This window comes from Vipera berus (assembly GCF_964194415.1).
Source record: "Vipera berus genome assembly, chromosome: 2".
In the NCBI taxonomy this organism is placed as follows: Eukaryota; Metazoa; Chordata; class Lepidosauria; order Squamata; family Viperidae; genus Vipera; species Vipera berus.
The window spans coordinates 276,657,111-276,678,091 of NC_138203.1; the positions used below are offsets into that span (position 1 = coordinate 276,657,111).

The 20,981-nt window shown below is 43.3% G+C and overlaps 3 protein-coding genes across 6 annotated transcripts in view; all 3 read left to right on the top strand.

The window, feature by feature from the left end:
* The window catches only part of LOC308664077 (uncharacterized protein), a 102,625-nt gene that overhangs the window by 7,557 nt on the left and 74,087 nt on the right, over nucleotides 1-20,981 (top strand). The gene's annotated exons all lie outside the window — the stretch shown is intronic.
* On the top strand, nucleotides 983-19,575 carry LOC308664094 (uncharacterized protein). 3 transcript variants are annotated; one of them, XM_081321090.1, is made up of 3 exons: nucleotides 983-1,065; nucleotides 15,289-15,326; nucleotides 15,621-19,575. In XM_081321090.1, exon 3 carries the CDS (start codon nucleotides 16,358-16,360, stop codon nucleotides 17,474-17,476), a length of 1,119 nt encoding a protein of 372 aa, XP_081177216.1. In that variant the 5' UTR covers nucleotides 983-1,065; nucleotides 15,289-15,326; nucleotides 15,621-16,357; the 3' UTR covers nucleotides 17,477-19,575. The 3 variants fall into 3 exon arrangements, with proteins under 3 accessions (XP_081177216.1, XP_081177217.1, XP_081177218.1); XM_081321091.1 differs by lacking the exon at nucleotides 983-1,065 and adding an exon at nucleotides 12,892-12,936; XM_081321092.1 differs by lacking the exons at nucleotides 983-1,065; nucleotides 15,289-15,326 and adding an exon at nucleotides 12,920-12,936.
* LOC308660915 (uncharacterized protein) lies at nucleotides 2,021-8,137 on the top strand. Of its 2 annotated transcripts, none has more exons than XM_081315549.1 (2): nucleotides 2,021-2,078; nucleotides 5,117-8,137. In XM_081315549.1, the coding sequence occupies exon 2, from the start codon at nucleotides 5,726-5,728 to the stop codon at nucleotides 7,943-7,945; it is 2,220 nt and encodes a 739-aa protein (XP_081171675.1). In that variant the 5' UTR covers nucleotides 2,021-2,078; nucleotides 5,117-5,725; the 3' UTR covers nucleotides 7,946-8,137. The 2 variants fall into 2 exon arrangements, with proteins under 2 accessions (XP_081171675.1, XP_081171674.1); XM_081315548.1 differs by lacking the exon at nucleotides 2,021-2,078 and adding an exon at nucleotides 2,209-2,282.

The window sequence follows — 20,981 nt, forward strand, 5'->3', positions numbered from 1 at the left end:
AGGTGTGAACATTCCTTACAAGAGCTAGGGAATATTGAGGCAAAAGGTTTTGCTCCATTTTATCATGTTTTTCACACAGTTCTTCAGTGAATCTGACTTCCCCATTAGTTTTCCTTGTCAGAAGGTAGCAAAAGGAGATCACATGACCCTAACAACTGTCACAAATACATGGCAGCTGCCAACATCTGAATTTTATCACATGGCCATGGGGATGCTGCAACAGTTGTAAGAATGAAAAGCGGTCGAATTTTTTATAGTCGTCTTCCATGCAAGAAAATTTACAGACGCACACGGCATTTCGCATCAGCAGATGTAAAGTTTCCTCCTTCAGGAATGAAGCTTCATGGTGGGTGCTCTTGGTTGCAGCCCTGACAGGCAGGAGTGTAGATGCCCCTCCTATAGTGTCTCACCTGATGGTGCTTTCCTGTCCTAAGTCCTTGGGAGCCACAGGAAATCAGTCATAAAGATTTGGGGTGTAGAGAGGTTTTGATCTCCACTGAAAGTCTCCCCTAAGAAAGTGCTGGAATGTTTAGATCGGCTTTCTGCTAACTTGTGCCATCCGAGGGTTTTGCCTGCCTGGGAATAATCTACCTCCTCTGGAAACTGGGAAGGCTGCTCAGAGCTATTCAGCCCTCTAGCGAGATTTAGACTCTGCAAGAATGAAGACAAAAAGATATTACAGGTAGTCCTTGACATACAACTAAAACAGACCAAAATTTCCATTGCTAAGCAAGACAGTTGTTGAGTGAGTTTTGCTCCATTTTATCATGTTTTTCACAGAGTTGTTAAGTGAATCTGACTTCCCCATTAGTTTTCCTTGTCAGAAGGTAGCAAAAGGAGATCACATGACCCTAACAACTGTCACAAATACATGGCAGCTGCCAACATCTGAATTTTATCACATGGCCATGGGGATGCTGCAACAGTTGTAAGAATGAAAAGCGGTCGAGTTTTTCATAGTCGTTATAACTTTGAGCGGTCACTAAACAAATAGTTGTAAGTGGAGGACAACCTATATCACCTGACTAGATGTGGATGGGAACCAATATGGTGGCATGCTTCCAGGTTTGTACCGTATTTCATTATTCTAAATTATTAAGACAAAGGGAGAGAAGGGGGGGAATAGCCAGGCCTGGAACACTGGGCTCTTTAGATCAAAATGCAATTCAGTGGTGAAAAAGGAGGTTTTACACTTTGGCATGAAAAACTAAACACTCATATATGCAAGAGTTTGTATCTTTCTCAACAGCACTGACTGTGAGGGATCTAGGACTCCCAGTGGACAATCATCTAGGAGCTAGCGATGCGAGGCAGCAGCAGAAAAACTGAATGCAGTCCTACTCTGCATTACCAGCATAGTATCAAGGTCACATGAAGCCTTAGTGATGAATTACTGCTGCACTTAGAATAGTGCCTCCAGGTTTGGTCAGGATACAAAAAGATGTTGAGACTCTAGAAAGAGTGCAGAAAAGAGCAACAAAGATATTTAGCAGACTGGACGCTAAAACATCGGGTGAGCAGTTGCAGGAAGTGGATATGTCTAATATAATACAGAGAGGGACTAAGGGTAACCTGATAGCAGTATTTGAGGGGCTGATGCATTAAGAGGGGGTCCACCTATTCCCCAAAATGCCTTGGCACAGTAAAAGAAGTAACAGAAGGGAGACTTATCAAAAAGAAGATCCAACCTAGAATTAAGGGGAAAGTTCCTGTCCGTGAAACCAATTAATCAGTGGAACAGCTTCCCTCTAAAAGTTGTCAGTGCTCCACCCGTGGAGGTTCTTAAGAGGAGACTGGACAGCCATTTGTCCAGACTGGTGTAAGATCTTTGCTCGGAGAGTTACAACTCTTCTGTTTGAACTTCCTACACTTCTAGGGCTCAGCATGGAGCTAATCTTTGTAAACTAAGCAGCAGCATCATCACTTTTCACTGTTTCACTTGGCTCAGTTGCAAAGGCCGGTCGCCGGGAGGCGAAACCGACTGGAGAGCAAATAAATCAGCGAAAACTCGCAGGGACGCCAAAGGCAGAGACGGGACAAGCGTGACTTTCGGCCTCCTATCGCGAGATGTCGGTCAGGTAGGCGGCATCTTCGACTAGAAACCGGAGTCTGTGGTGGAGGTGAGAGGAGTTGCAACCAACGAATACTGCATTGCTAGAAAGGATGGGAGGCGAGGAGAAGATCAGAGCAGCTTCCTCTTCCGGGTCACTCAAGGGGAGGAAGGAGGCGTGCGGGTGGCGGGGCTTTTGTGCTCTTCCCGGGGTCGAAGCAGCGGCTGGCAGGTGAGTTGAGGGGCGGCTCGGAGAAGAAGCCGGGAGCGAGTCGGGCTGCTCGGTTCGGACGTTGCCAGCCGCTCTACGTTCACGAGGGTCGCCGCATCCCCGCTTGAGACTTTCCCAGCCAGCTTCTCCCAAGCAAAATCCCCGGAGAGGCTGGCAGGAGGTTGCGAGTCGCAGCCACGTGAAATTCCCTCTAACGACCCAGAGCGACTCGCTGAAGAGCTGCAGAGGAACAGCCCCCCTCCTGCCCCGCAGCCCCCCCTCTTGGCGCAGCCCGGCTCCCCCCTGGGGGCTCCCGGGGATTCCCGGAAGGTTGGGCACCCCCGTTCCCACGTTCCCCTCTCGCTGCTGGGGAGGGTCAGCCTGCCAGCGCCTGGAGGGGAGGAGGAGGAGGAGGACGGGGGGAGCTCTGGGCTGGGAGGGAGCGAGGCTGGAGGGGAGGGCGGGGACCCTGCGAGGAGGAGCTGAATGGCGTCTGGAAGGCGGGTGAGGGAGAGCCGAGAGGCGTCCAGGTGGGCTTGGCCAATGGGCTGCCCTGTCCAGGTGGGCTTCCTTTGAGATGGAGCCCCTGAATCTGCCTCTCTTACGTGCCCGGATTCCCTCTCTGGTGACTGCTGCGTCCCTGTTTCTCTCTGCCCATATCAGTGAACAGCCCTGTCTGCAGAGTCGTTCAATATTAATTTTAGTTATTTTATGAGCTGTGTAATCTTCCCTGAAAAAGAAGCTTTCCACTGTTTTTACAAACAGCTTTCCAAAGAGATCAAGAGGGTTCTGTGATAATATTCAGAAAGATGAACAGAATTTCCGGTCAAGAAACAGGCCTGGGAGCTCCAATAACTGCCTGCAGGGCATTTGGGGGAACAGAGACTAGTGTGCAGAAGAGCCAGTTTATTGGTTGGGCTTCAGAGAGGCTTCAGTTGTTGGACTAAAATGCCGCATGGAGAGTTTGTGTTTGAATGATGCCACTTTTTCAAAATTGGAGGGACTGTCACATAGAAGAGGCAATTGACCTGTGCGCCAAAGTGTGAGACCAGAACAAGAAGTAACAGATGGAGACTAGAATTAGGAGAAAGTTTCTCTCAGTGAGAACAATTAGTGAAACATTTTGCCTCCAGACGTTGTGGGTGTTTCACCATTGGAGGTTTTTAAGAAGACATTGGACAGCCATTTGTCCAAATGATATAGGTTTCCTACCTAAGCAGGGGATTGGACTAGAACACCGCCAAGATCCCTTTCAACTCTCTTTATTCATTTGTGGACCTGTTTTCTTGGCAACAATATTAGACTGAAACTGCCACTATTTTTTCTGTGATTTTTATTTTTTATTTTTATTTATAGCTAACAAGCACGGCATTTCCTATTGGTACCACATACGTGTATTAATGAGGTTCAACTGTGCTTAACCCAGCACTTTAAAAAAAAAAATATTGAAGTCCTTTCAGAATGTTCAGCTGTATAAGTAGTCCTCATTTACCATTTGTTCACATTCTGTGAATGTGAAAATGCAGGAAAAGGGAGTTGCACCAATTCGGATGCTGCCAATTGTTGCACATTTATGGTGGCTGCAATATCCCACATTCATAATTTGATTTCCCAGCTAGCTTCTGACAAACAAAATCAATGGGTATACCGGCAGGAAATTGCAAGCTACAGTCATGTGAAATTGCCTTTAACAACCCATGGTGATTTGCTTAACAAGTCCAGAGGAGTAGTTGTAAGTTGGCACTATCATGCCAATGTCATGCTTAATGATCGGGTTGCTTAATAGCCAAGATGCCAGTCCCAATTGCAGTCATTAAGTGAGGAGTACTTCAATTGGGATGTCAGCTGAGGGATTGTGGAGAGTAGTTTCTGCCCTTATTTGCAACCCAGGAGTTCCATGTGCAAATCTTGCAGAGGCTTTAGACATCATTTCATCAGTTAAAGCCCCCATACCTCTAAAAATTAGCTCAGAATGTTTGATAGTAATCTTTTTTCTTCAGGCTGAAAACATGAATTTTCCACATAGATATAGATATATTTATTTTTATTACTCTTTCCATATATCTGCAGTTGTATAATCTATCCACCAGACTTCCATATATATTTTATAATAACCCATAGCAGTGCTTACCGTTTATGACTGATGCAAGTCAAGGGAATTTCATGATTCAATGGATATTTGAAGTTGGATGTCTGATGAATTGTAATTAATATTTATTTTATTTTATTAAATTTATATAACGCCCTATTCCCGTAGGACTCAGGGCGGTGTTCAGGGAGGATTAAAAACAAACATACAAAAATTAAAATCAGATTAAAACAATTAATTAAATAAAGTCCCCGAAATTTAAAACTAAAACCCAATAAAGAATTAAAACCCCTCAGCCTGGGCCAGACAGCTCAAAGAGCCAGGTTTTCAGGTCCCTGCGGAATGAGCGAAGGTCGGGGGCAGTCCTAAGTTCCATGGGGAGTTGGTTCCATAGGGCCGGCGCGCACACAGAGAACGCTCTTCCCCTGGGAATAACCCGGCGGTATCCTGAGAAGGCCCTCCCTGTGGGAGCGCACGGGGCGAAGGGAGCTTGATGCCAGCAGCAGGTGTTTCCTCAGGTAACCCGGACCCAAGCCATTTAGGGCTTTATAGGTCATCACCAGCACCTTGAATCTCACCCGAAGGGCAACCGGAAGCCAATGCAGCTCGCAGAGTAGAGGTGTTACATGGGAGTATCGGGAAGCCCGATAAGAGGTTAGCATTGTGGCATGTTTGCTTTTTAAATGTAATATATATTTTTACCTTTTTTCACATCTGCAAGCATTGTATCAACAATTAAACTTACGCTTTTCTTTACATCTTATAGACAAAAAGGATGGCAATAAGACCACTCTGGAGAAATGAGAATAACTTTTGTAAAGGAAAACATATCAAGCCAGAAATCAAAATATTTTCCATTTCCTTCAGAAAATTACACAATTCTCCTATCCCAGCAAGAGAAAGGCAAGAGAAAAATCAAGAAGAGATTTCAACCTGGAAATAGTAGAGTATGCGGAACACAAGGATAGGTTACATGACAAGGCGAAGAGGATCATTTTTCCGTTCAGAAAAAGAGGGAAATATCTGGAAGTCAATGGGGAAGAAAAGGTCAATTGGATACTCAAATAGGGGAGACAGTAATGCAGAACTCCCAATCGGAGGAAGAAAACAGTAGGTGAAATCAAATTGCCACTAAACAAGGGACCACACACATTTTTGACTTCCTCCAGCATATCATTGGTGGAAGAGCTCCACAGATCTCACTATTGTGGTATAAAGCACAGATTGCAAAAGCATAGGTGATTACGTAGAAGAGGATCCAAACTGGAAAAAAGGCATATAAATGCTACTAATGTAACAAAATCTTTGGTCAGAATATCTCCCTTGTGGTTCATAAAAGGATCCACACAGAACAGATGTCCTACAAGTGTTCCCAATGCGGAAAAATGCTTTACCAAACAAATTGACACTGGAGAGAAACCATAGGAGTGTCCAGTTTGTGAGAAATTACTACCTGGAGAAACACCAGATGACTCACACTGGAGAAAAACCCTTTGAATGTCCTGAGTGTGGGAAAAGTTTCGTTAGAAATTCCCACCATGTGAGACACCAGAGGAATCACACAAGAGAGAAACTGTATGAGTGTCCAGTTTGTGGGAAAGGTTTTATTAGAAATTCAGACCTAGTAAACTACCACAGACCTTACACAGGAGATCAACCCTTTGAGGGTCCTGAATGTGGGAAAAAGTACCGTCAAAATTCCCACTTGGTGATACACCAGAGGACTCACACAGGAGAGAAATCCTTTGAATGTCCTGAATGTGGAAAACGTTTCAGGCAGAAATTCAGCCTGGTGATACACCAGAGGACTCACACAGGAGAGAAACCCTTTGAATGTCCTGAATGTGGAAAAAGTTTCAGGCAGAAATCCAGCCTGGTGATACACCAGAGGACTCACACAGGAGAGAAACCCTTTGAATGTCCTGAATGTGGAAAAAGTTTCAGTCAGAATTCCAGCCTGGTAATACACCAGAGGATTCACACAGGGAAGAAACCCTTTGAATGTCCGGATTGTGGGAAATGTTACAGCTACAGTTCCAGCCTGGTGATACACCAAAGGACACATACAGGAGAGAAACCCTTTGAATGTCCCGATTGTGGGAAAAGTTTCAGTAAGAATTCCAACCTGGTGATACACCAGAGGACTCACACAGGAGAGAAACCCTTTGAATGTCCCGATTGTGGGAAAAGTTTCAGTAAGAATTCCAACCTGGTGATACACCAGAGGACTCACACAGGAGAGAAACCCTTTGAATGTCCTGATTGTGGGAAAACTTTCAGTCAGAATTCCAACCTGGTGATACACCAGAGGATTCACACAGGAGAGAAACCCTTTGAATGTCCTGATTGTGGGAAAAGTTTCAACAGTAATTATGAGCTAGTGACACATCAGAGGACTCACACAGGAGAGAAACCCTTTGAATGTCGTGTTTGTGGAAAACGTTTCAGCTGCAGTTCGCACCTGGTGACACATCAGAGGACTCACACAGGAGAGAAACCCTTTGAATGCCCTGATTGTGGAAAACGTTTCAGTTTCAGTTCGAGCCTGGTGACACATCAGAGGACTCACACAGGAGAGAAACCCTTTGAATGTCCTGATTGTGGAAAACATTTCAGTCAGAATTCCATCCTTGTGACTCACCAGAGGATTCACACAGGCGAGAAACCATATGAATGTCCAGTTTGTGGGAAAAGTTTTGGTCACAGTTCTAGCCTTGTGATTCACCAGATGACTCACACAGGAGAGAAACCCTTTGAATGTCCCGATTGTGGGAAATCTTTCACTCGGAATTTCAACCTGATGTCACATCAAAGGTGTCACACAGGAGAGAAATTCTTTGAATGTTCGGATTGTGGGAAATCTTTCATACGCAATTCCAGCCTGGTGATACACCAGAGGACTCACACAGGAGACAAAAACTTTGAATGTCCTGATTGTGGGAAAAGTTTCAGTCAGACTTCCCACCTGGTTACACACCAGAGAACTCACACAGGAGAGAAACCACATGAGTGTCCAGTTTGTGGGAAAGGTTTCCGTCAGATTTCCCACCTGGTGACACATCAGAGGACTCACACAGGAGAGAAACCTTTTGAATGTCCTGAATGTGGAAAAGGTTTCAGGCAGAAATCCAGCCTGGTGATACACCAGAGGATTCACACAGGCGAGAAACCCTTTGAATGTCCGGATTGTGGGAAATGTTACAGCTACAGTTCCAGCCTGGTGATACACCAAAGGACACATACAGGAGAGAAACCCTTTGAATGTCCTGATTGTGGGAAAAGTTTCAACAGTAATTATGAGCTAGTGACACATCAGAGGACTCACACAAGAGAGAAACCCTTTGAATGTCCTGTTTGTGGAAAACGTTTCAGCTGCAGTTCGCACCTGGTGACACATCAGAGGACTCACACAGGAGAGAAACCCTTTGAATGTCCTGATTGTGGAAAACATTTCAGTCAGAATTCCATCCTTGTGACTCACCAGAGGACTCACACAGGAGAGAAACCCTTTGAATGTCCGGATTGTGGGAAATGTTACAGCCACAATTCCAGTCTGGTGACACACCAGAGGACACATACAGGAGCGAAATTGTAAAAGCGTCCAGATTTTGGAAAAGATTTCAGTATTAGGTCTAATCTTATACATCATGTAGCACACAGAGGAGTTAACATTTGAAATGTCCAATCTGTGAATTATTCTTCAGGTGTAAATCATCTTTTTTTACAGGATTTTATTGAATATTATAGGGTTAGGGGTAAAATAGGATCAGGTTAGGGATTAGCGTTTAGGGTGGGGTAGGGATCAGGATTGGGGTTGGGATCGGGACAGGGTTGGGATCAACACGGGTTGTCCCCCAATAACATTTTCATTCTTTAGCAAACAGGTTATTGTCCAGGTAGATTTGTTGAATTAACAATAGTTAATATAGTAATTGATAACTGTAGAGAGTGTAATAAACAATAATCAAAAACAGTATCAGTTAATACATGTCATTCTTCTTTCTAATATATATTCAAAATAACATATCACATTCATGTCTCACTAGTTTGTTTTACTAACCATTGGTAAAAATTATCCCATGTTCTATAATAAACTGAATCTTCTCTTTAATTTCTAACGTCAGTCTTATCCATTTCTGCACATTCTAAGATCTTAATTAAAACCTCTTCAGTTGGTAAGTTTTCATTTTTCCAGTATTGGGCAAATGCTATTCTCGCTGCTGTCAGTACATGCAATATTAAATATTCATTCTCCTTCTCATAATTAGATCCTAATATTCCTAACAAAAACAATTCCGGTTTAAATTCTGTATCTCTTTTAGTCATCTTTTCCAACCATGTATGTTATCTTAACCCAAAACTTTCTTGCTTTGGGGCATGTCCACCAGATATGATAGTAAGTACCTGGCCTTTGTTTACATTTCCAACAATTATTCAAAGTTTTTAAACATTTTCGTTAGTCTTAGGTGTCATATGCCATCTATGTTGTTGTTAGCTGCGAAGTCATGTCCGACCCATCACGACCCTATAGACAGCGTTCCTCCAGGCCTTCCTGTCCTCTACCATCTGCTGGAGTCCATTTAAGCTCACGCCTACTGCTTCAGTGACTCCATCCAGCCACCTCATTCTCTGTCGTCCCCTTCTTCTCTTGCCCTCAATCTTTCCCAGCATTATTTTATTTAATTAGGCTCTTCTCCAGTGAATCCTTCCTTCTCATTAGGTGGCCAAAGTATTTGAGTTTTAGCTTCAGGATCTGGCCTTCTAAAGAGCAGTCAGGGTTGATCTCCTCTAGGACTGACCGGTTTGATCGCCTTGCAGTCTTCTCCAGCACCATAGTTCAAAGGCCTCAATTCTTTGGCACTCAGTCTTTCTTATGGTCCAGCTTTCACTGCCAAACATTGCAACTGGGAAGACCATAGCCTTGGCTATATGCACTTTTGTTGACAGGGTGATGTCTCTGCTTTTTAGTGTGCTGTCTAGATTTTCATGGCTTTCCTCCCGAGGAGCAAGCGTCTTTTAATTTCTTGGCTACAGTCCCCATCTGCAGTGATCTTGGAGCCCAAGAAAATAAAATCTGTCACTATCTCCATTTCTTCCCCATCTATTTACCAGGAATTGAGAGGGCCGGATGCCATGATCTTGGTTTTCTTAATGTTAAGTTTCAACCCAACTTTTGCACTCTCCTTCTTTACCCGCAACACAAGGCTCTTTAGTTCTTCACTTTCTGCCATTAGAGTGGTATCATCTGCATATCTTAGGTTGTTGATATTTCTTCCGGGATTCTTAATTCCAACTTTATGCCATCTATAAAACATACAAATTTTCTTTATATGAGACTGCTTTAGTCAATCTGATATTTCTATCCCATAGTTTCTGCCAGTCTTCCAAGTCTATACATTATTCAATGCTTTTTTGCCCATTTTATTATTGTTTTTTACTTGTTCTTCTTCCATCTTTAAATTTAGCAGAAATCTGAAGCTTCCTAATCAAGATTTCATGTTTTCAATAATGAAATGAATGAAAAATTATTGTCAAAGTACAATATGTATACATTGAGATTGGCTGAGCCTCCCTTCGTGTCCCCACCACCACAGCTCACAATGACAACAAACCCACCTATTATACCATGTGAGGTAATAATAATAAGTTGGAAGGGACCTTGGAGGTCATCTAGTCCAACCCCCTGCTCAGGCAGGAAACCCTATACCATTTCAGACAAATGGCTGTCCAGTCTCTTTTTAAAAACTTCCAGTTTAGGATTCTCATCCATGGAATTCTTCCCATGGTCTCTCTAAGTTTATTGAAATTAGTTCTTTTAAAGTCCAAGACTCTAGTTTGGCTGTATTCTATTGCTTGTGCTTCCATAATGTTGAATTCCAATATTGCATGATCACTTCCCCCCAAGGTTCCTGTGGCTTTGACACTTTCTATCATTTCATCTCTGTTAGTGAGAATTAAATCCAATATGGCTAATCCCCTAGTTCCCTTCTCTGCTTTTTGGGAGAGAAAGTTGTCTGCTAGGTTTGTCAGGAATCTGTTAGATCTTCCACTTGGTGCAGAATTTGTTTCCCAGTTGATATCAGGGTAATTAAAGTCCCCCGTTACTATTGCGATGCGCTTTCTACATTCCTTAGTTAACTAACTAGCAAAAAGTTCATCTATTTCCTCTGCTTGGTTGGGCGGCCTATAGTATACACCTATGGCAATGTCATTTCCCCCCCCCCTTTTATATTGACCCAAATACATTCAAGTTTACAGTTTTCATCATTGTTGTACTCTATTTCTGTAGAGATAGTTATTTCTTATATATAGAGCAACTCTACCTCCTCTTTTGTTTAGTCTATTTCTTTTAAATAATTTAAATCCCTCTAGCTGTGTGTTCCATTTGTGGGTTTCGTCCCACCATGTTTCTGTATTGGCAACAATATCATATCCGCCCTCATTTACCTGAATTTCAAGTTTGCCCTGCTTACTGTTCATACTCTGCGCATTGGTGTACAGACATTTGAGTCCTTTATGACTGACCCTGTTTACTTGCTACATAACTTGTGTGGTGCCTAAGTTCCCCTATTTCCTTAGATTGCCGGGGACAGTGATGTTCTGTATCAATTAACTCACTGTCCCCGTTGTTTAGTTTAAGTATTGCACAACACACCGGCCTCGCAAGTCAGTCATACATAAGAGTTATTTCCCGTTCAGGAGCCTGATAGCCCATGGATAGAAGCTGTTCTTCAGCCTGTTGGTGTGGCTGGCTATACTTCTATATCTCCTACCCAATGTAGGAGAGTAAAAAGCTACCAACCAGGGTGTGAGTCGTCCCTGAGAATTTTCCTCACTCTTCCAAGGCAGCGAGCCCTGGCAATGTCATCCAGTGGTGTCAGGGGACAGCCCCCAATGTCTTGTGCTGTGCTCACCACCCTGTCATATCTTCCTATCTGCGGCTGTCAGGCCAGGATACCAAACCACAATACAGCGTGAAAGGACTCTCTATAGTAAACTGGTAAAAGAAGGTCATTAGCCATTGTTCAATCCTGTTCTTCCGCAAGACCCTGAGGAAGTGGAGTCTCTTGTTGGGCCTTTCTGGCCACCTAGGATGTATTAACGTTATGAAATTAGGCACATTGTGTGATGACCCATTAATGACCCTCTTGATTTACGACTGTAATTGCAGGCTAAATTACAGTTGTAAATCGAGGACCACCAAGAGTTTCCCCTAACAGTGAAGTAGCCAGTGTAGTTTAATGATTTGCACATTCATTTAACAGCTGCGTCAGGAACAGCAGGGATAGGGTTAGTTAAGCAAAGCAGGATCCCAATCATAATTGATAGGTCCCATTACAGTTGTATCCCAAGGACTAACTGTACACTAGCCGGGGAATTTCACAACTTCTGCAAACAGAAGCATCCAGAGACTACTGCTGATAATCAGAAATAGGTCGTTAGTCTGTATCAGTGGTGGAAAACATTTAGAGACCGAGTGCCCAAACTGCAACCCAAAACCCACTTATCTATTGCCGGGTGGAAATGGCCAAAAAAGGAGGGAAGGGGGTGAGAGAGAGAGGGAGAACTCGTGCACAGCACCCTCTATTTATTTATAATTAAACTCAAATCACGCCACCCCACACATATGTTTTCTGTGGGAATCGGTCCAAGTGGCTCTTTGCGTGTTCATGGTTGCTGGTGACCCTTGATCTAAACACAAACTCTCCATGAGGCATTTTAGTCCCAACAAGTGAAGCCTCTCTGCAGCCCAACCAATAATCTGGATCTTCTGCACACCAGTCTCTATTCCCCGCCTATCTGACCGTCATTTCACACTTGTCCCGTCTCTGCCTTTGGCGTCTCTGCAAGAGGTTTTCGCTGATTTATCTGCTCTCCAGTCGATTTCGCCTCCCGGCGACCTGCCTTTGCAACTGAGCCGAGCGAAACAGTGAAAAGTGATGATGCTACTTATTTTACAAAGATTAGCGCCATGCTGAGCCCTAGAAGTGTACGAAGTTCAAACAGAAATACAGACTAAGAGTTGGAGCTCTCCGAGCAAAGATCTTACACCAGTCTGGACAAATGGCTGTCCAGTCTCCTAAAAAACTCAACGGGTAGAGCACTGACAACTTTTAGAGGGAAGCTGTTCCACTGATTAATTGGTTTCACGGACAGGAACTTTTCCCCTTAATTCTCGGTTGGATCTTCTTTTTGATAAGTCTTCCTTCTGTTACTTCTTTTACTGTGCCAAGGCATTTTGGGGAATAGGTGGACCCCCTCTTAATGCATCAGCCCCTCAAATACTGCTATCAGGTCACCCTTAGTCCTTCTCTGCGTGAAATTAGACATAGCCACTTCCTCCAACCAGCTCATAAGATGTTTTAGCATCCTAAATATCTTTCTTGCTCTTTTCTGCACTGGAAAGCGGCGTCTGGGGTGCAGGTGAGAGGAGTTGCAACCATCGAGTACTGCATTGCTAGAAAGGATGAGAGGCGAGGAGGAGATCAGAGCAACTTCCTCTTCCGGGTCACTCAAGGGGAGGAAGGAGGCGTGCGGGTGGCGGGGCTTTTGTGCTCTTCCCGGGGTCGAAGCAGCGGCTGGCAGGTGAGTTGAGGGGCGGCTCGGAGGAGAAGCCGGGAGCGAGTCGGGCTGCTCGGTTCGGACGTTGCCAGCCGCTCCACGTTCACGAGGGTCGCCGCATCCCCGCTTGTGACTTTCCCAGCCAGCTTCTCCCAAGCAAAATCCCCGGAGAGGCTGGCAGGAGGTTGCAAGTCGCAGCCACGTGAAATTCCCTCTAACGACCCAGAGCGACTCGCTGAAGAGCTGCAGAGGAACAGCCCCCCTCCTGCCCCGCAGCCCCCCCTCTTGGCGCAGCCCGGCTCCCCCCTGGGGGCTCCCGGGGATTCCCGGAAGGTTGGGCACCCCCGTTCCCACGTTCCCCTCTCGCTGCTGGGGAGGGTCAGCCTGCCAGTGCCTGGAGGGGAGGAGGAGGAGGGAGAGGACGGGGGGAGCTCTGGGCTGGGAGGGAGCGAGGCTGGAGGGGAGGGCGGGGACCCTGCTAGGAGGAGCCGAATGGCGTCTGGAAGGCGGGTGAGGGAGAGCCGAGAGGCGTCCAGGTGGGCTTGGCCAATGGGCTGCCCTGTCCAGGTGGGCTTCCTTTGAGATGGAGCCCCTGAATCTGCCTCTCTTACGTGCCCGGATTCCCTCTCTGGTGACTGCTGCGTCCCTGTTTCTCTCTGCCCACGTCAGTGAACAGCCCTGTCTGTGGAGGTTTTCAATTTAAATGTTAGTTCTCTTATGAGTTGTGTAATCTACACTGAAAATGAAGCTTTCCACTGTTTTTTACAAACAGCTTTCCAAACAAATCAAAAGGGTTCTGTGATAATATTCAGAAAGATGAACAGAATTTCCGGTCAAGGGACAGGCCTGGGATCTCCAATAACTGCCTGCAGGGCATTTGGGGGAACAGAGACTGGTGTGCAGAAGAGCCAGTTTATTGGTTGGGCTGCAGAGAGGCTTCAGTTGTTGGACTAAAATGCCGCATGGAGAGTTTGTGTTTGAATGATGGCACTTTTTCAAAATTGGAGTCGATTGACCTGTGTGCCAAAGTGTGAGACCAGAACAGGAAGTAACAGATGGAGACTAGAATTAGGAGAAAGTTCCTGTCAATGAGAACAATTAATGAAACATTTTGCCTCCAGACGTTGTGGATGTTTCATCATTGAAGGTTTTTAAGAAGAGATTGGACAGCCATTTGTCCAAATGATATAGGTTTCCTTCCTAAGCAGAGGATTGGACTAGAAGACCTCCGAGGTCCCTTTCAACTCTCATTATTCTCTTGCGGACCTGCTGTTTTCTTGGCAACAATGTCAGATTGAATCTACTATTATATTTTTTTGGGATTTTTATTTTTTTAATTATATTTATAGCTAAAAGGTAAAGGTAAAGGTTCCCCCACACATGTGTGCTAGTTGTTTCCGACTCTAGGGGCCGGTGCTCATCTCCGTTTCAAAGCCGAAGAGCCAGCGCTTGTCCGAGGACGTCTCCGTGGTCATGTGGCCGGCATGACTAGACGCCAAAGGCGCACGGAACGCTGTTACCTTCCCACCGTAGTGGTCCCTATTTTTCTACTTGCATTTTTACGTGCTTTCGAACTGCTAGGTTGGCAGAAGCTGGGACAAGTAACAGGCGCTCACTCTGCTACGCGGCACTCGGGATTCGACCCGCCAAACTGCCGACCTTCTGATCGACAAGCTCAGCGTCCTAACCCACTGAGCCACCGCGTCCCATCATTTATAGCTAACAAGCACGGTATTTCCTATTGGCGCCCCGTATGTGTGTTAGCAAGGTTCAACTGTGGTTAATCCAGCACTTCTTAAAAAATAGCTATGGAAGACCTTTCAGGATGTTCAGTTGAACAAGTTACCCACATTTACCACTTCTTCACTGTGCCTATGATTATGAAAATGCAGGAAAAGGGAGTTAGACCAATTTGGATGCTGCCAATTGTTGCACGTTTATGGTGTCTGCAGTATCCCACATTCATGATCCCCATCTGTAATCTTCCCAGCTAGCTTGTGACAAGCAAAATCAATGGGTATACCGGCAGGAAATTGCAAGCCACAGTCATGTGAAATTGCCTTTAACCAGCCATGGTGATTTCTTTAACAAGTCCAGAAGAATAGTTGTAAATTGGCACTATCATGCCAATGTCCTGCTTAATGATCAGTCTGCTTAATAGCCAAGATGCCAGTCCCAATTGCAGTCATTAAGTGAGGAGTACTTCAATTGGGATGTCAGCTGAGGGATTGTGGGGAGTAGTTTTTGCCCTTATTTGTAGACGAGGACTTCCATGTGGAAATCATGCAGAGGCTTTAGGCATCCTTTCATCAGTTAAAGGCGCCACACCTCTAAAAATTAGCTCAGAAGTTTTGACAGTAATCTTTTTGTTTTCAGGCTGAAAACATGAATTTTCCACATAGATATAACTACAGGTATGTGTATTTATATTACTCTTTCCATATATCTCAATTGTATAATGTATACCCCAGACTTCCAGATATATTTTATGATAACCCACAGCAGCGCTTACCATTTATGACTGATGCAAGTCAAGGGAATTTCACGATTGAATGGATCTCTGGAATGTCCAATGAATCATAATTAATGTAAGAGGTTAGCATTGTGGCATGTTTGCTTTCTAAATGTAATGTATACTTTTTCCTTTTTTTCACATCTGCAAGCATTGTATCAACAATTAAAGTTACACTTTTCTTTCAATCTTACAGACAAAGAGGATGGCAATAAGAGCACTCTGGAGAAGTGAGAATAAGTTTTGAAAAGGAAAACATATCAAGCCAGAAATCAAAATATTTTCCATTTCCTTCAGAAAATTACACAATTCTCCCATCCCAGGAGGAGAAAGGCAAGAGAAAAATCAAGAAGAGATTTCTAACTGGAAATAGTAGAGTATGCAGAACACAAGGATACGTTACATGACAAGGCGAAGGGGATTATTTTTTGTTCAGAAAAAGTGGGAAATATCTGGAAGTCAATGGGGAAGAAAAGGTCAATTGGATACAGGGGAGACAGCAATGCAGAACTCCCAATAGAAGGAAGAAAACAGAGGGTGAAATCAAAGCGCCACTAAGCAAGGGACCACACACATTTTTTACTTCCTCCAGCATATCATTGGTGGAAAAACTCCAGAGATGTCACTATTGTGGCATAAACCACAAATTGCAAAAGCATAGGTGATTACGTAGAAGAGGATCCAAACTGGAAAAAAGGCATACAAGTGCTACTAATGTAACAAAATCTTTGGTCAGAATAGCTCCCTTCTGGTTCATAAAAGGACCCACACCGGACAGAGTGGTCCCAATGTGGTAAATGCTTTACCAAGCAAAGTAACTCACATAGGAGAGGAACCATAGGAGTATCCAGTTTGTGATACAAGTTTCGCTGTAAATTACTAACTGGAGAAACACAAGATTTATTTATTTTTATTTTAATCCCATAATCCCAGATGACTGACACCGGAGAAAAACCCTTTGAATGTCCTGAGTGTGGGAAATGTTACAGCCACAGTTACAGTCTGGTGACACACCAGAGGACTCACACAGGAGAGAAACCCTTTGAATGTCCTGATTGTGGGAAAAGTTTCAGTCAGAATTGCCACCTGGTGATACATCAGAGGACTCACACTGGAGAGAAATTCTTTCAATGTCCTGATTGTGGGAAATCTTTCACTGCGAATTCCAACCTGGTGATACATCAGAGGACTCACACAGGAGAGAAACCCTTTGAATGTTCGGATTGTGGGAAAAGTTTTAAGAGTAATTCTGAACTGGTGAAACACCTGAGGACTCACACAGGAGAGAAACCCTTTGAATGCCCTGATTGTGGGAAAAGTTTCAGTCAGAATTCCAACCTGGTGACACACCAGAGGACGCACACAGGAGAGAAACCCTTTGAATGTCCTGAATGTGGGAAAAGTTTCAAGAACAATTCTCACCTGGTGATACACCAGAAGATTCACACTGGGGAGAAGCCACATGAGTGTCCAGTTTGTGGGAAAAGTTTCATTGCAAATTCTGATCTGGTGAACCACCAGAGGACTCACACAGGAGAGAAACCCTTTGAATGTCCCGATTGTTTGAAACATTTCAGTTTCAGTTCCAGCCTGGTTAAACATCAGAGGATTCACACAGGAGAGAAACCCTTTGAATGTCTTGAGTGTGGGAAAGGTTTCAATCAGAATTCCCACCTGGTGACACATCAGAGGACTCACACAGGAGAGAAATTCTTTCAATGTCCTGATTGTGGGAAATCTTTCACTGTGAATTCCAAACTGGTCATACACCAGAAGACTCACACAGGAGAGAAAACCTTTGAATGTTCAGATTGTGGGAAACGTTTTATGAGTAATTATGAACTGGTGAAACACCTGAGGACTCACACGGGAGAGAAACCCTTTGAATGCCCTGATTGTGGGAAAAGTTTCAGTCAGAATTCCAACCTGGTGACACACCAGAGGACTCACACAGGAGAGAAACCCTTTGAATGCCCTGATTGTGGGAAAAGTTTCAGTCAGAATTCCAACCTGGTGACACACCAGAGGACTCACACAGGAGAGAAACTGTAACAGTGTCCAGATTTTGGAAAAGATTTCATTATTAGGTCTAAACTTATACATCATGTATCACACAGGGGAGAAACATTTGAAATGTCCAATTTGTGAATGATTCTTCAGGTGTAAATCATCTCTTTTTTAAAGAAAGGATTTTATTGAATTTTATAGGGTTAGGGGTAAAATAGGATTGGGTTAGGGATTAAGCTTTAGGGTGAGGTTGGGATCAGGATTGGGGTTGGGATTAGGACAGGGTGGGGATCAACATTGTTGTTGACCCCAATAACACTCATTCTTTAGCAAACAGGCTATTGTCCGGGTACATATGTTCAATTAATAGTTAATATAGTAATAGATAACTGTAGAGAGTGTAATAAGTGATAATCAAAAACTAACCCTTAATTAAAACCTCTTCATTTATTAAGTTTTAATTTTTCCAGTATTGGGCAAATGCTATTCTCGCTGCTGTCAGTACATGCAATATTAAATATTCATTCTCCTTCTCATAATTAGATCCTAATATTCCTAACAAAAACTGGCTTAAATTCTATCTGTCTTTTAGTCATCGTTTCCAACCATGTATGAATCTTAAACCAAAACCTTTTTGCTTTAGGGCATGTACACCAGATATGATAGTAAGTACCTCGCCTTTGTTTACATTTCCAACAATTATTCGAAGTGTTTTTAAACATTTTCACTAATCTTACTGTTGTCATATGCCTTCTATAAAACATTTTATACAAGTTTTCTTTATATGAGACTGCTTTAGTAAATCTGATATCTGCATCCTATAGTTTCTGCCAGTCTTCCAAATCTATAGAATATCCAAAGTTTTTTGCCCATGTTGTCATTGTTTCTTTTACTTGTTCTGCTTCCATCTTTAAATTTAGCAGAAATGTGTAGTTTCCTAATCAAGTTTTCATCTGTTTTTAACAATGTTTGATCAAATTCTGTCTGTTCTTTATAGAATCCTGTTGTCTTTAAATCTTTTTCATATGTTTGAATTTGCAACTATGGCCACCATCCTAAATCAATACCTTGTCATTGTAAATCTTGTCTGTCATTCAATTTCCCTTAGTTATCCAAGATAACTTTATAAGTCACGACTTTGTCATAGTTAATTAAATTTGGGCAAGCAAAAGCTTCCATTGTTGAAAGCCATTCAGGTAGCTTAGTATAATTTTTTTTCTTTATTCTTTCCCACTCTAAAAGAAGTATATTCTTTATAAGCTGGCTTTGGAAATATCTGCGTGTTTTACTTTTCCCGTAGCATAGGAAGGCATGCCAACCAATTTCTAAGTCATGTCCCTCAAGGTACAATAGACCTTTATTTCTCAGCGTTATCCATTCTTTAAGCCATGGTAGAATAGCTGCTTGATAATATAGTCTCCAATCCGGAAGTCTAAATCCACCACTATCTTTAGCTTCTTGTAACATTTTCACTTTAATTTGTGGTTTTTTCCCTTGCCAAATAAATCTCAGTACTATTGCGTTTAGCTCGTCAAAAAAGACCTTTCCCAATTTTACAGGAATCGTTTGAAATAATAAGAGTATTTTTGGTAAAATGTTCATTTTCACTGTAGCTATTCTTCTTAACAGTGACAGTTGGAGATTTTTCCACTGTACCAAATCCAGTTTTATTTGTTTTAGCAGTCTTTCATAGTTATCCTCTTTTAATGTTACACATCTTGCTGTTAAATAGATTCCTAGGTACTTAACTTTTTTTAGCTATTTGCAGTTTTGTCTTTTTTGTAAGTTGACTTTTCTGTTTAACTGTTAAATTCTTTGTTAATACTTTAGTCTTCTCTCTATTTATTTTCAAGCCTGCCACTTCTCCAAACTTTTCTATTGTCTCCGACAATTTAGTAGTAGTTTTAAGTGGCTCCTCCAAGACACAAACCAAATCATTCGCAAAGGCTTGTAATTTAGTGTTAGCTTGGGCCTGAAGACTCCTTCCAGGAGCTATGGAATATTGAGAGGCAAAAAGTACGTCTCGGGATGTAGGCAGGCTGTCTGGGGGACATTTCTCCTGTAAATTACACTATGCCACACAGGAAGTGCTTTGTATGCCACCATGAGTTCTTGAATGAAAAGGGAATCAATAAAATATACATTGGGGTTATTTTATTCCAGATTCCTCCATGCAACAGAGCTGAGAGCCAGTAGCTGAAATGGCCACTATCACCATCCATACCTTATTAGACCTGCATTAAAAATGGCAGTGCAGAGTGTCCCTCTAAAAAATTTAGCCTGGTGACCAGTCGGCCATGCGCTTTGGTGGGATATTCTTCCCTTTTGTTTTCTTTTTAAAAATATAGTCTAGAAACATTTCTTCTACCATATATAGGCTATCAGCCCCGCTTTCTTAGGTCCCGTTTTCTAGGCCCTGATGCATTTTTTCCCCTCTGTGACTTAATGGAGTCTTCCATGCAAGAAAATTTACAGACGCACACGGCATTTCGCATCAGCAGATGTAAAGTTTCCTCCTTCAGGAATGAAGCTTCATGGTGGGTGCTCTTGGATGCAGCCCTGACAGGCAGGAGTGTAGATGCCCCTCCTATAGCATCTCACCTGATGGTGCTTTCCTGTCCTAAATCCTTGGGAGCCACAGGAAATCAGTCATAAAGATTTGGGGTGTAGAGACGTTTTGATCTCCACTGAGAGTCTCCCCTAAGAAAGTGCTGGAATCTTTAGATCGGCTTTCTGCTAACTTGCGCCATCCGAGGGTTTTGCCTGCCTGGGAATAATCTACCTCCTCTGGAAATTGGGAAGGCTGCTCAGAGCTATTCAGCCCTCTAGCGAGATTTAGACTCTGCAAGAATGAAGACAAAAAGATATTACAGGTAGTCCTTGACATACAACTAAAACAGGCCAAAATTTCCATTGCTAAGCAAGACAGTTGTTGAGTGAGTTTTGCTCCATTTTATCATGTTTTCCGCAGAGTTAAGTGAATCTGACTTCCCCATTAGTTTTCCTTGTCAGAAGGTTGTAAAAGGTGATCACATGACCCTACAACTGTCAGAAGTGCACGGCAGCTGCCAAACATCTGAAATTTATCACATGACCACGGGGATGCTGCAAGAGTTGTAAATGAAAAGCGGTCACGGTTTTCATGATCATCATAACTTCAAGCGTTCACTAAACAAATAGTTGTAAGCTGAGGGTGACTTGACTAGATGTGGATGGGAACCAATATGGTAGCATGCTTCCAGGTTTGTACCGTATTTCATTATTTTAAATGATTTAAGACGAAGGGAGAGAAGGGGGGGAATAGCCAAACCTGGAACACTGGGCTCTTTAGAGCAAAATGCAATTCAGCGGTGAAAAAAGAGGTTTTACACTTTGGCATGAAAAACTAAACGCGCATCTATAGAAGATTATAGATTATAGAAGCCTTGGTGGAGCAGTGGGCTAATGCCTCCTTAAGTAACACCAGCTGCCTGCAATTAGTGGAGGTTCGCATCCCACCAGGCTCAAGGTTGACTCAGCCTTCCATCCTTCCGAGGTAGGTAAAATGAGG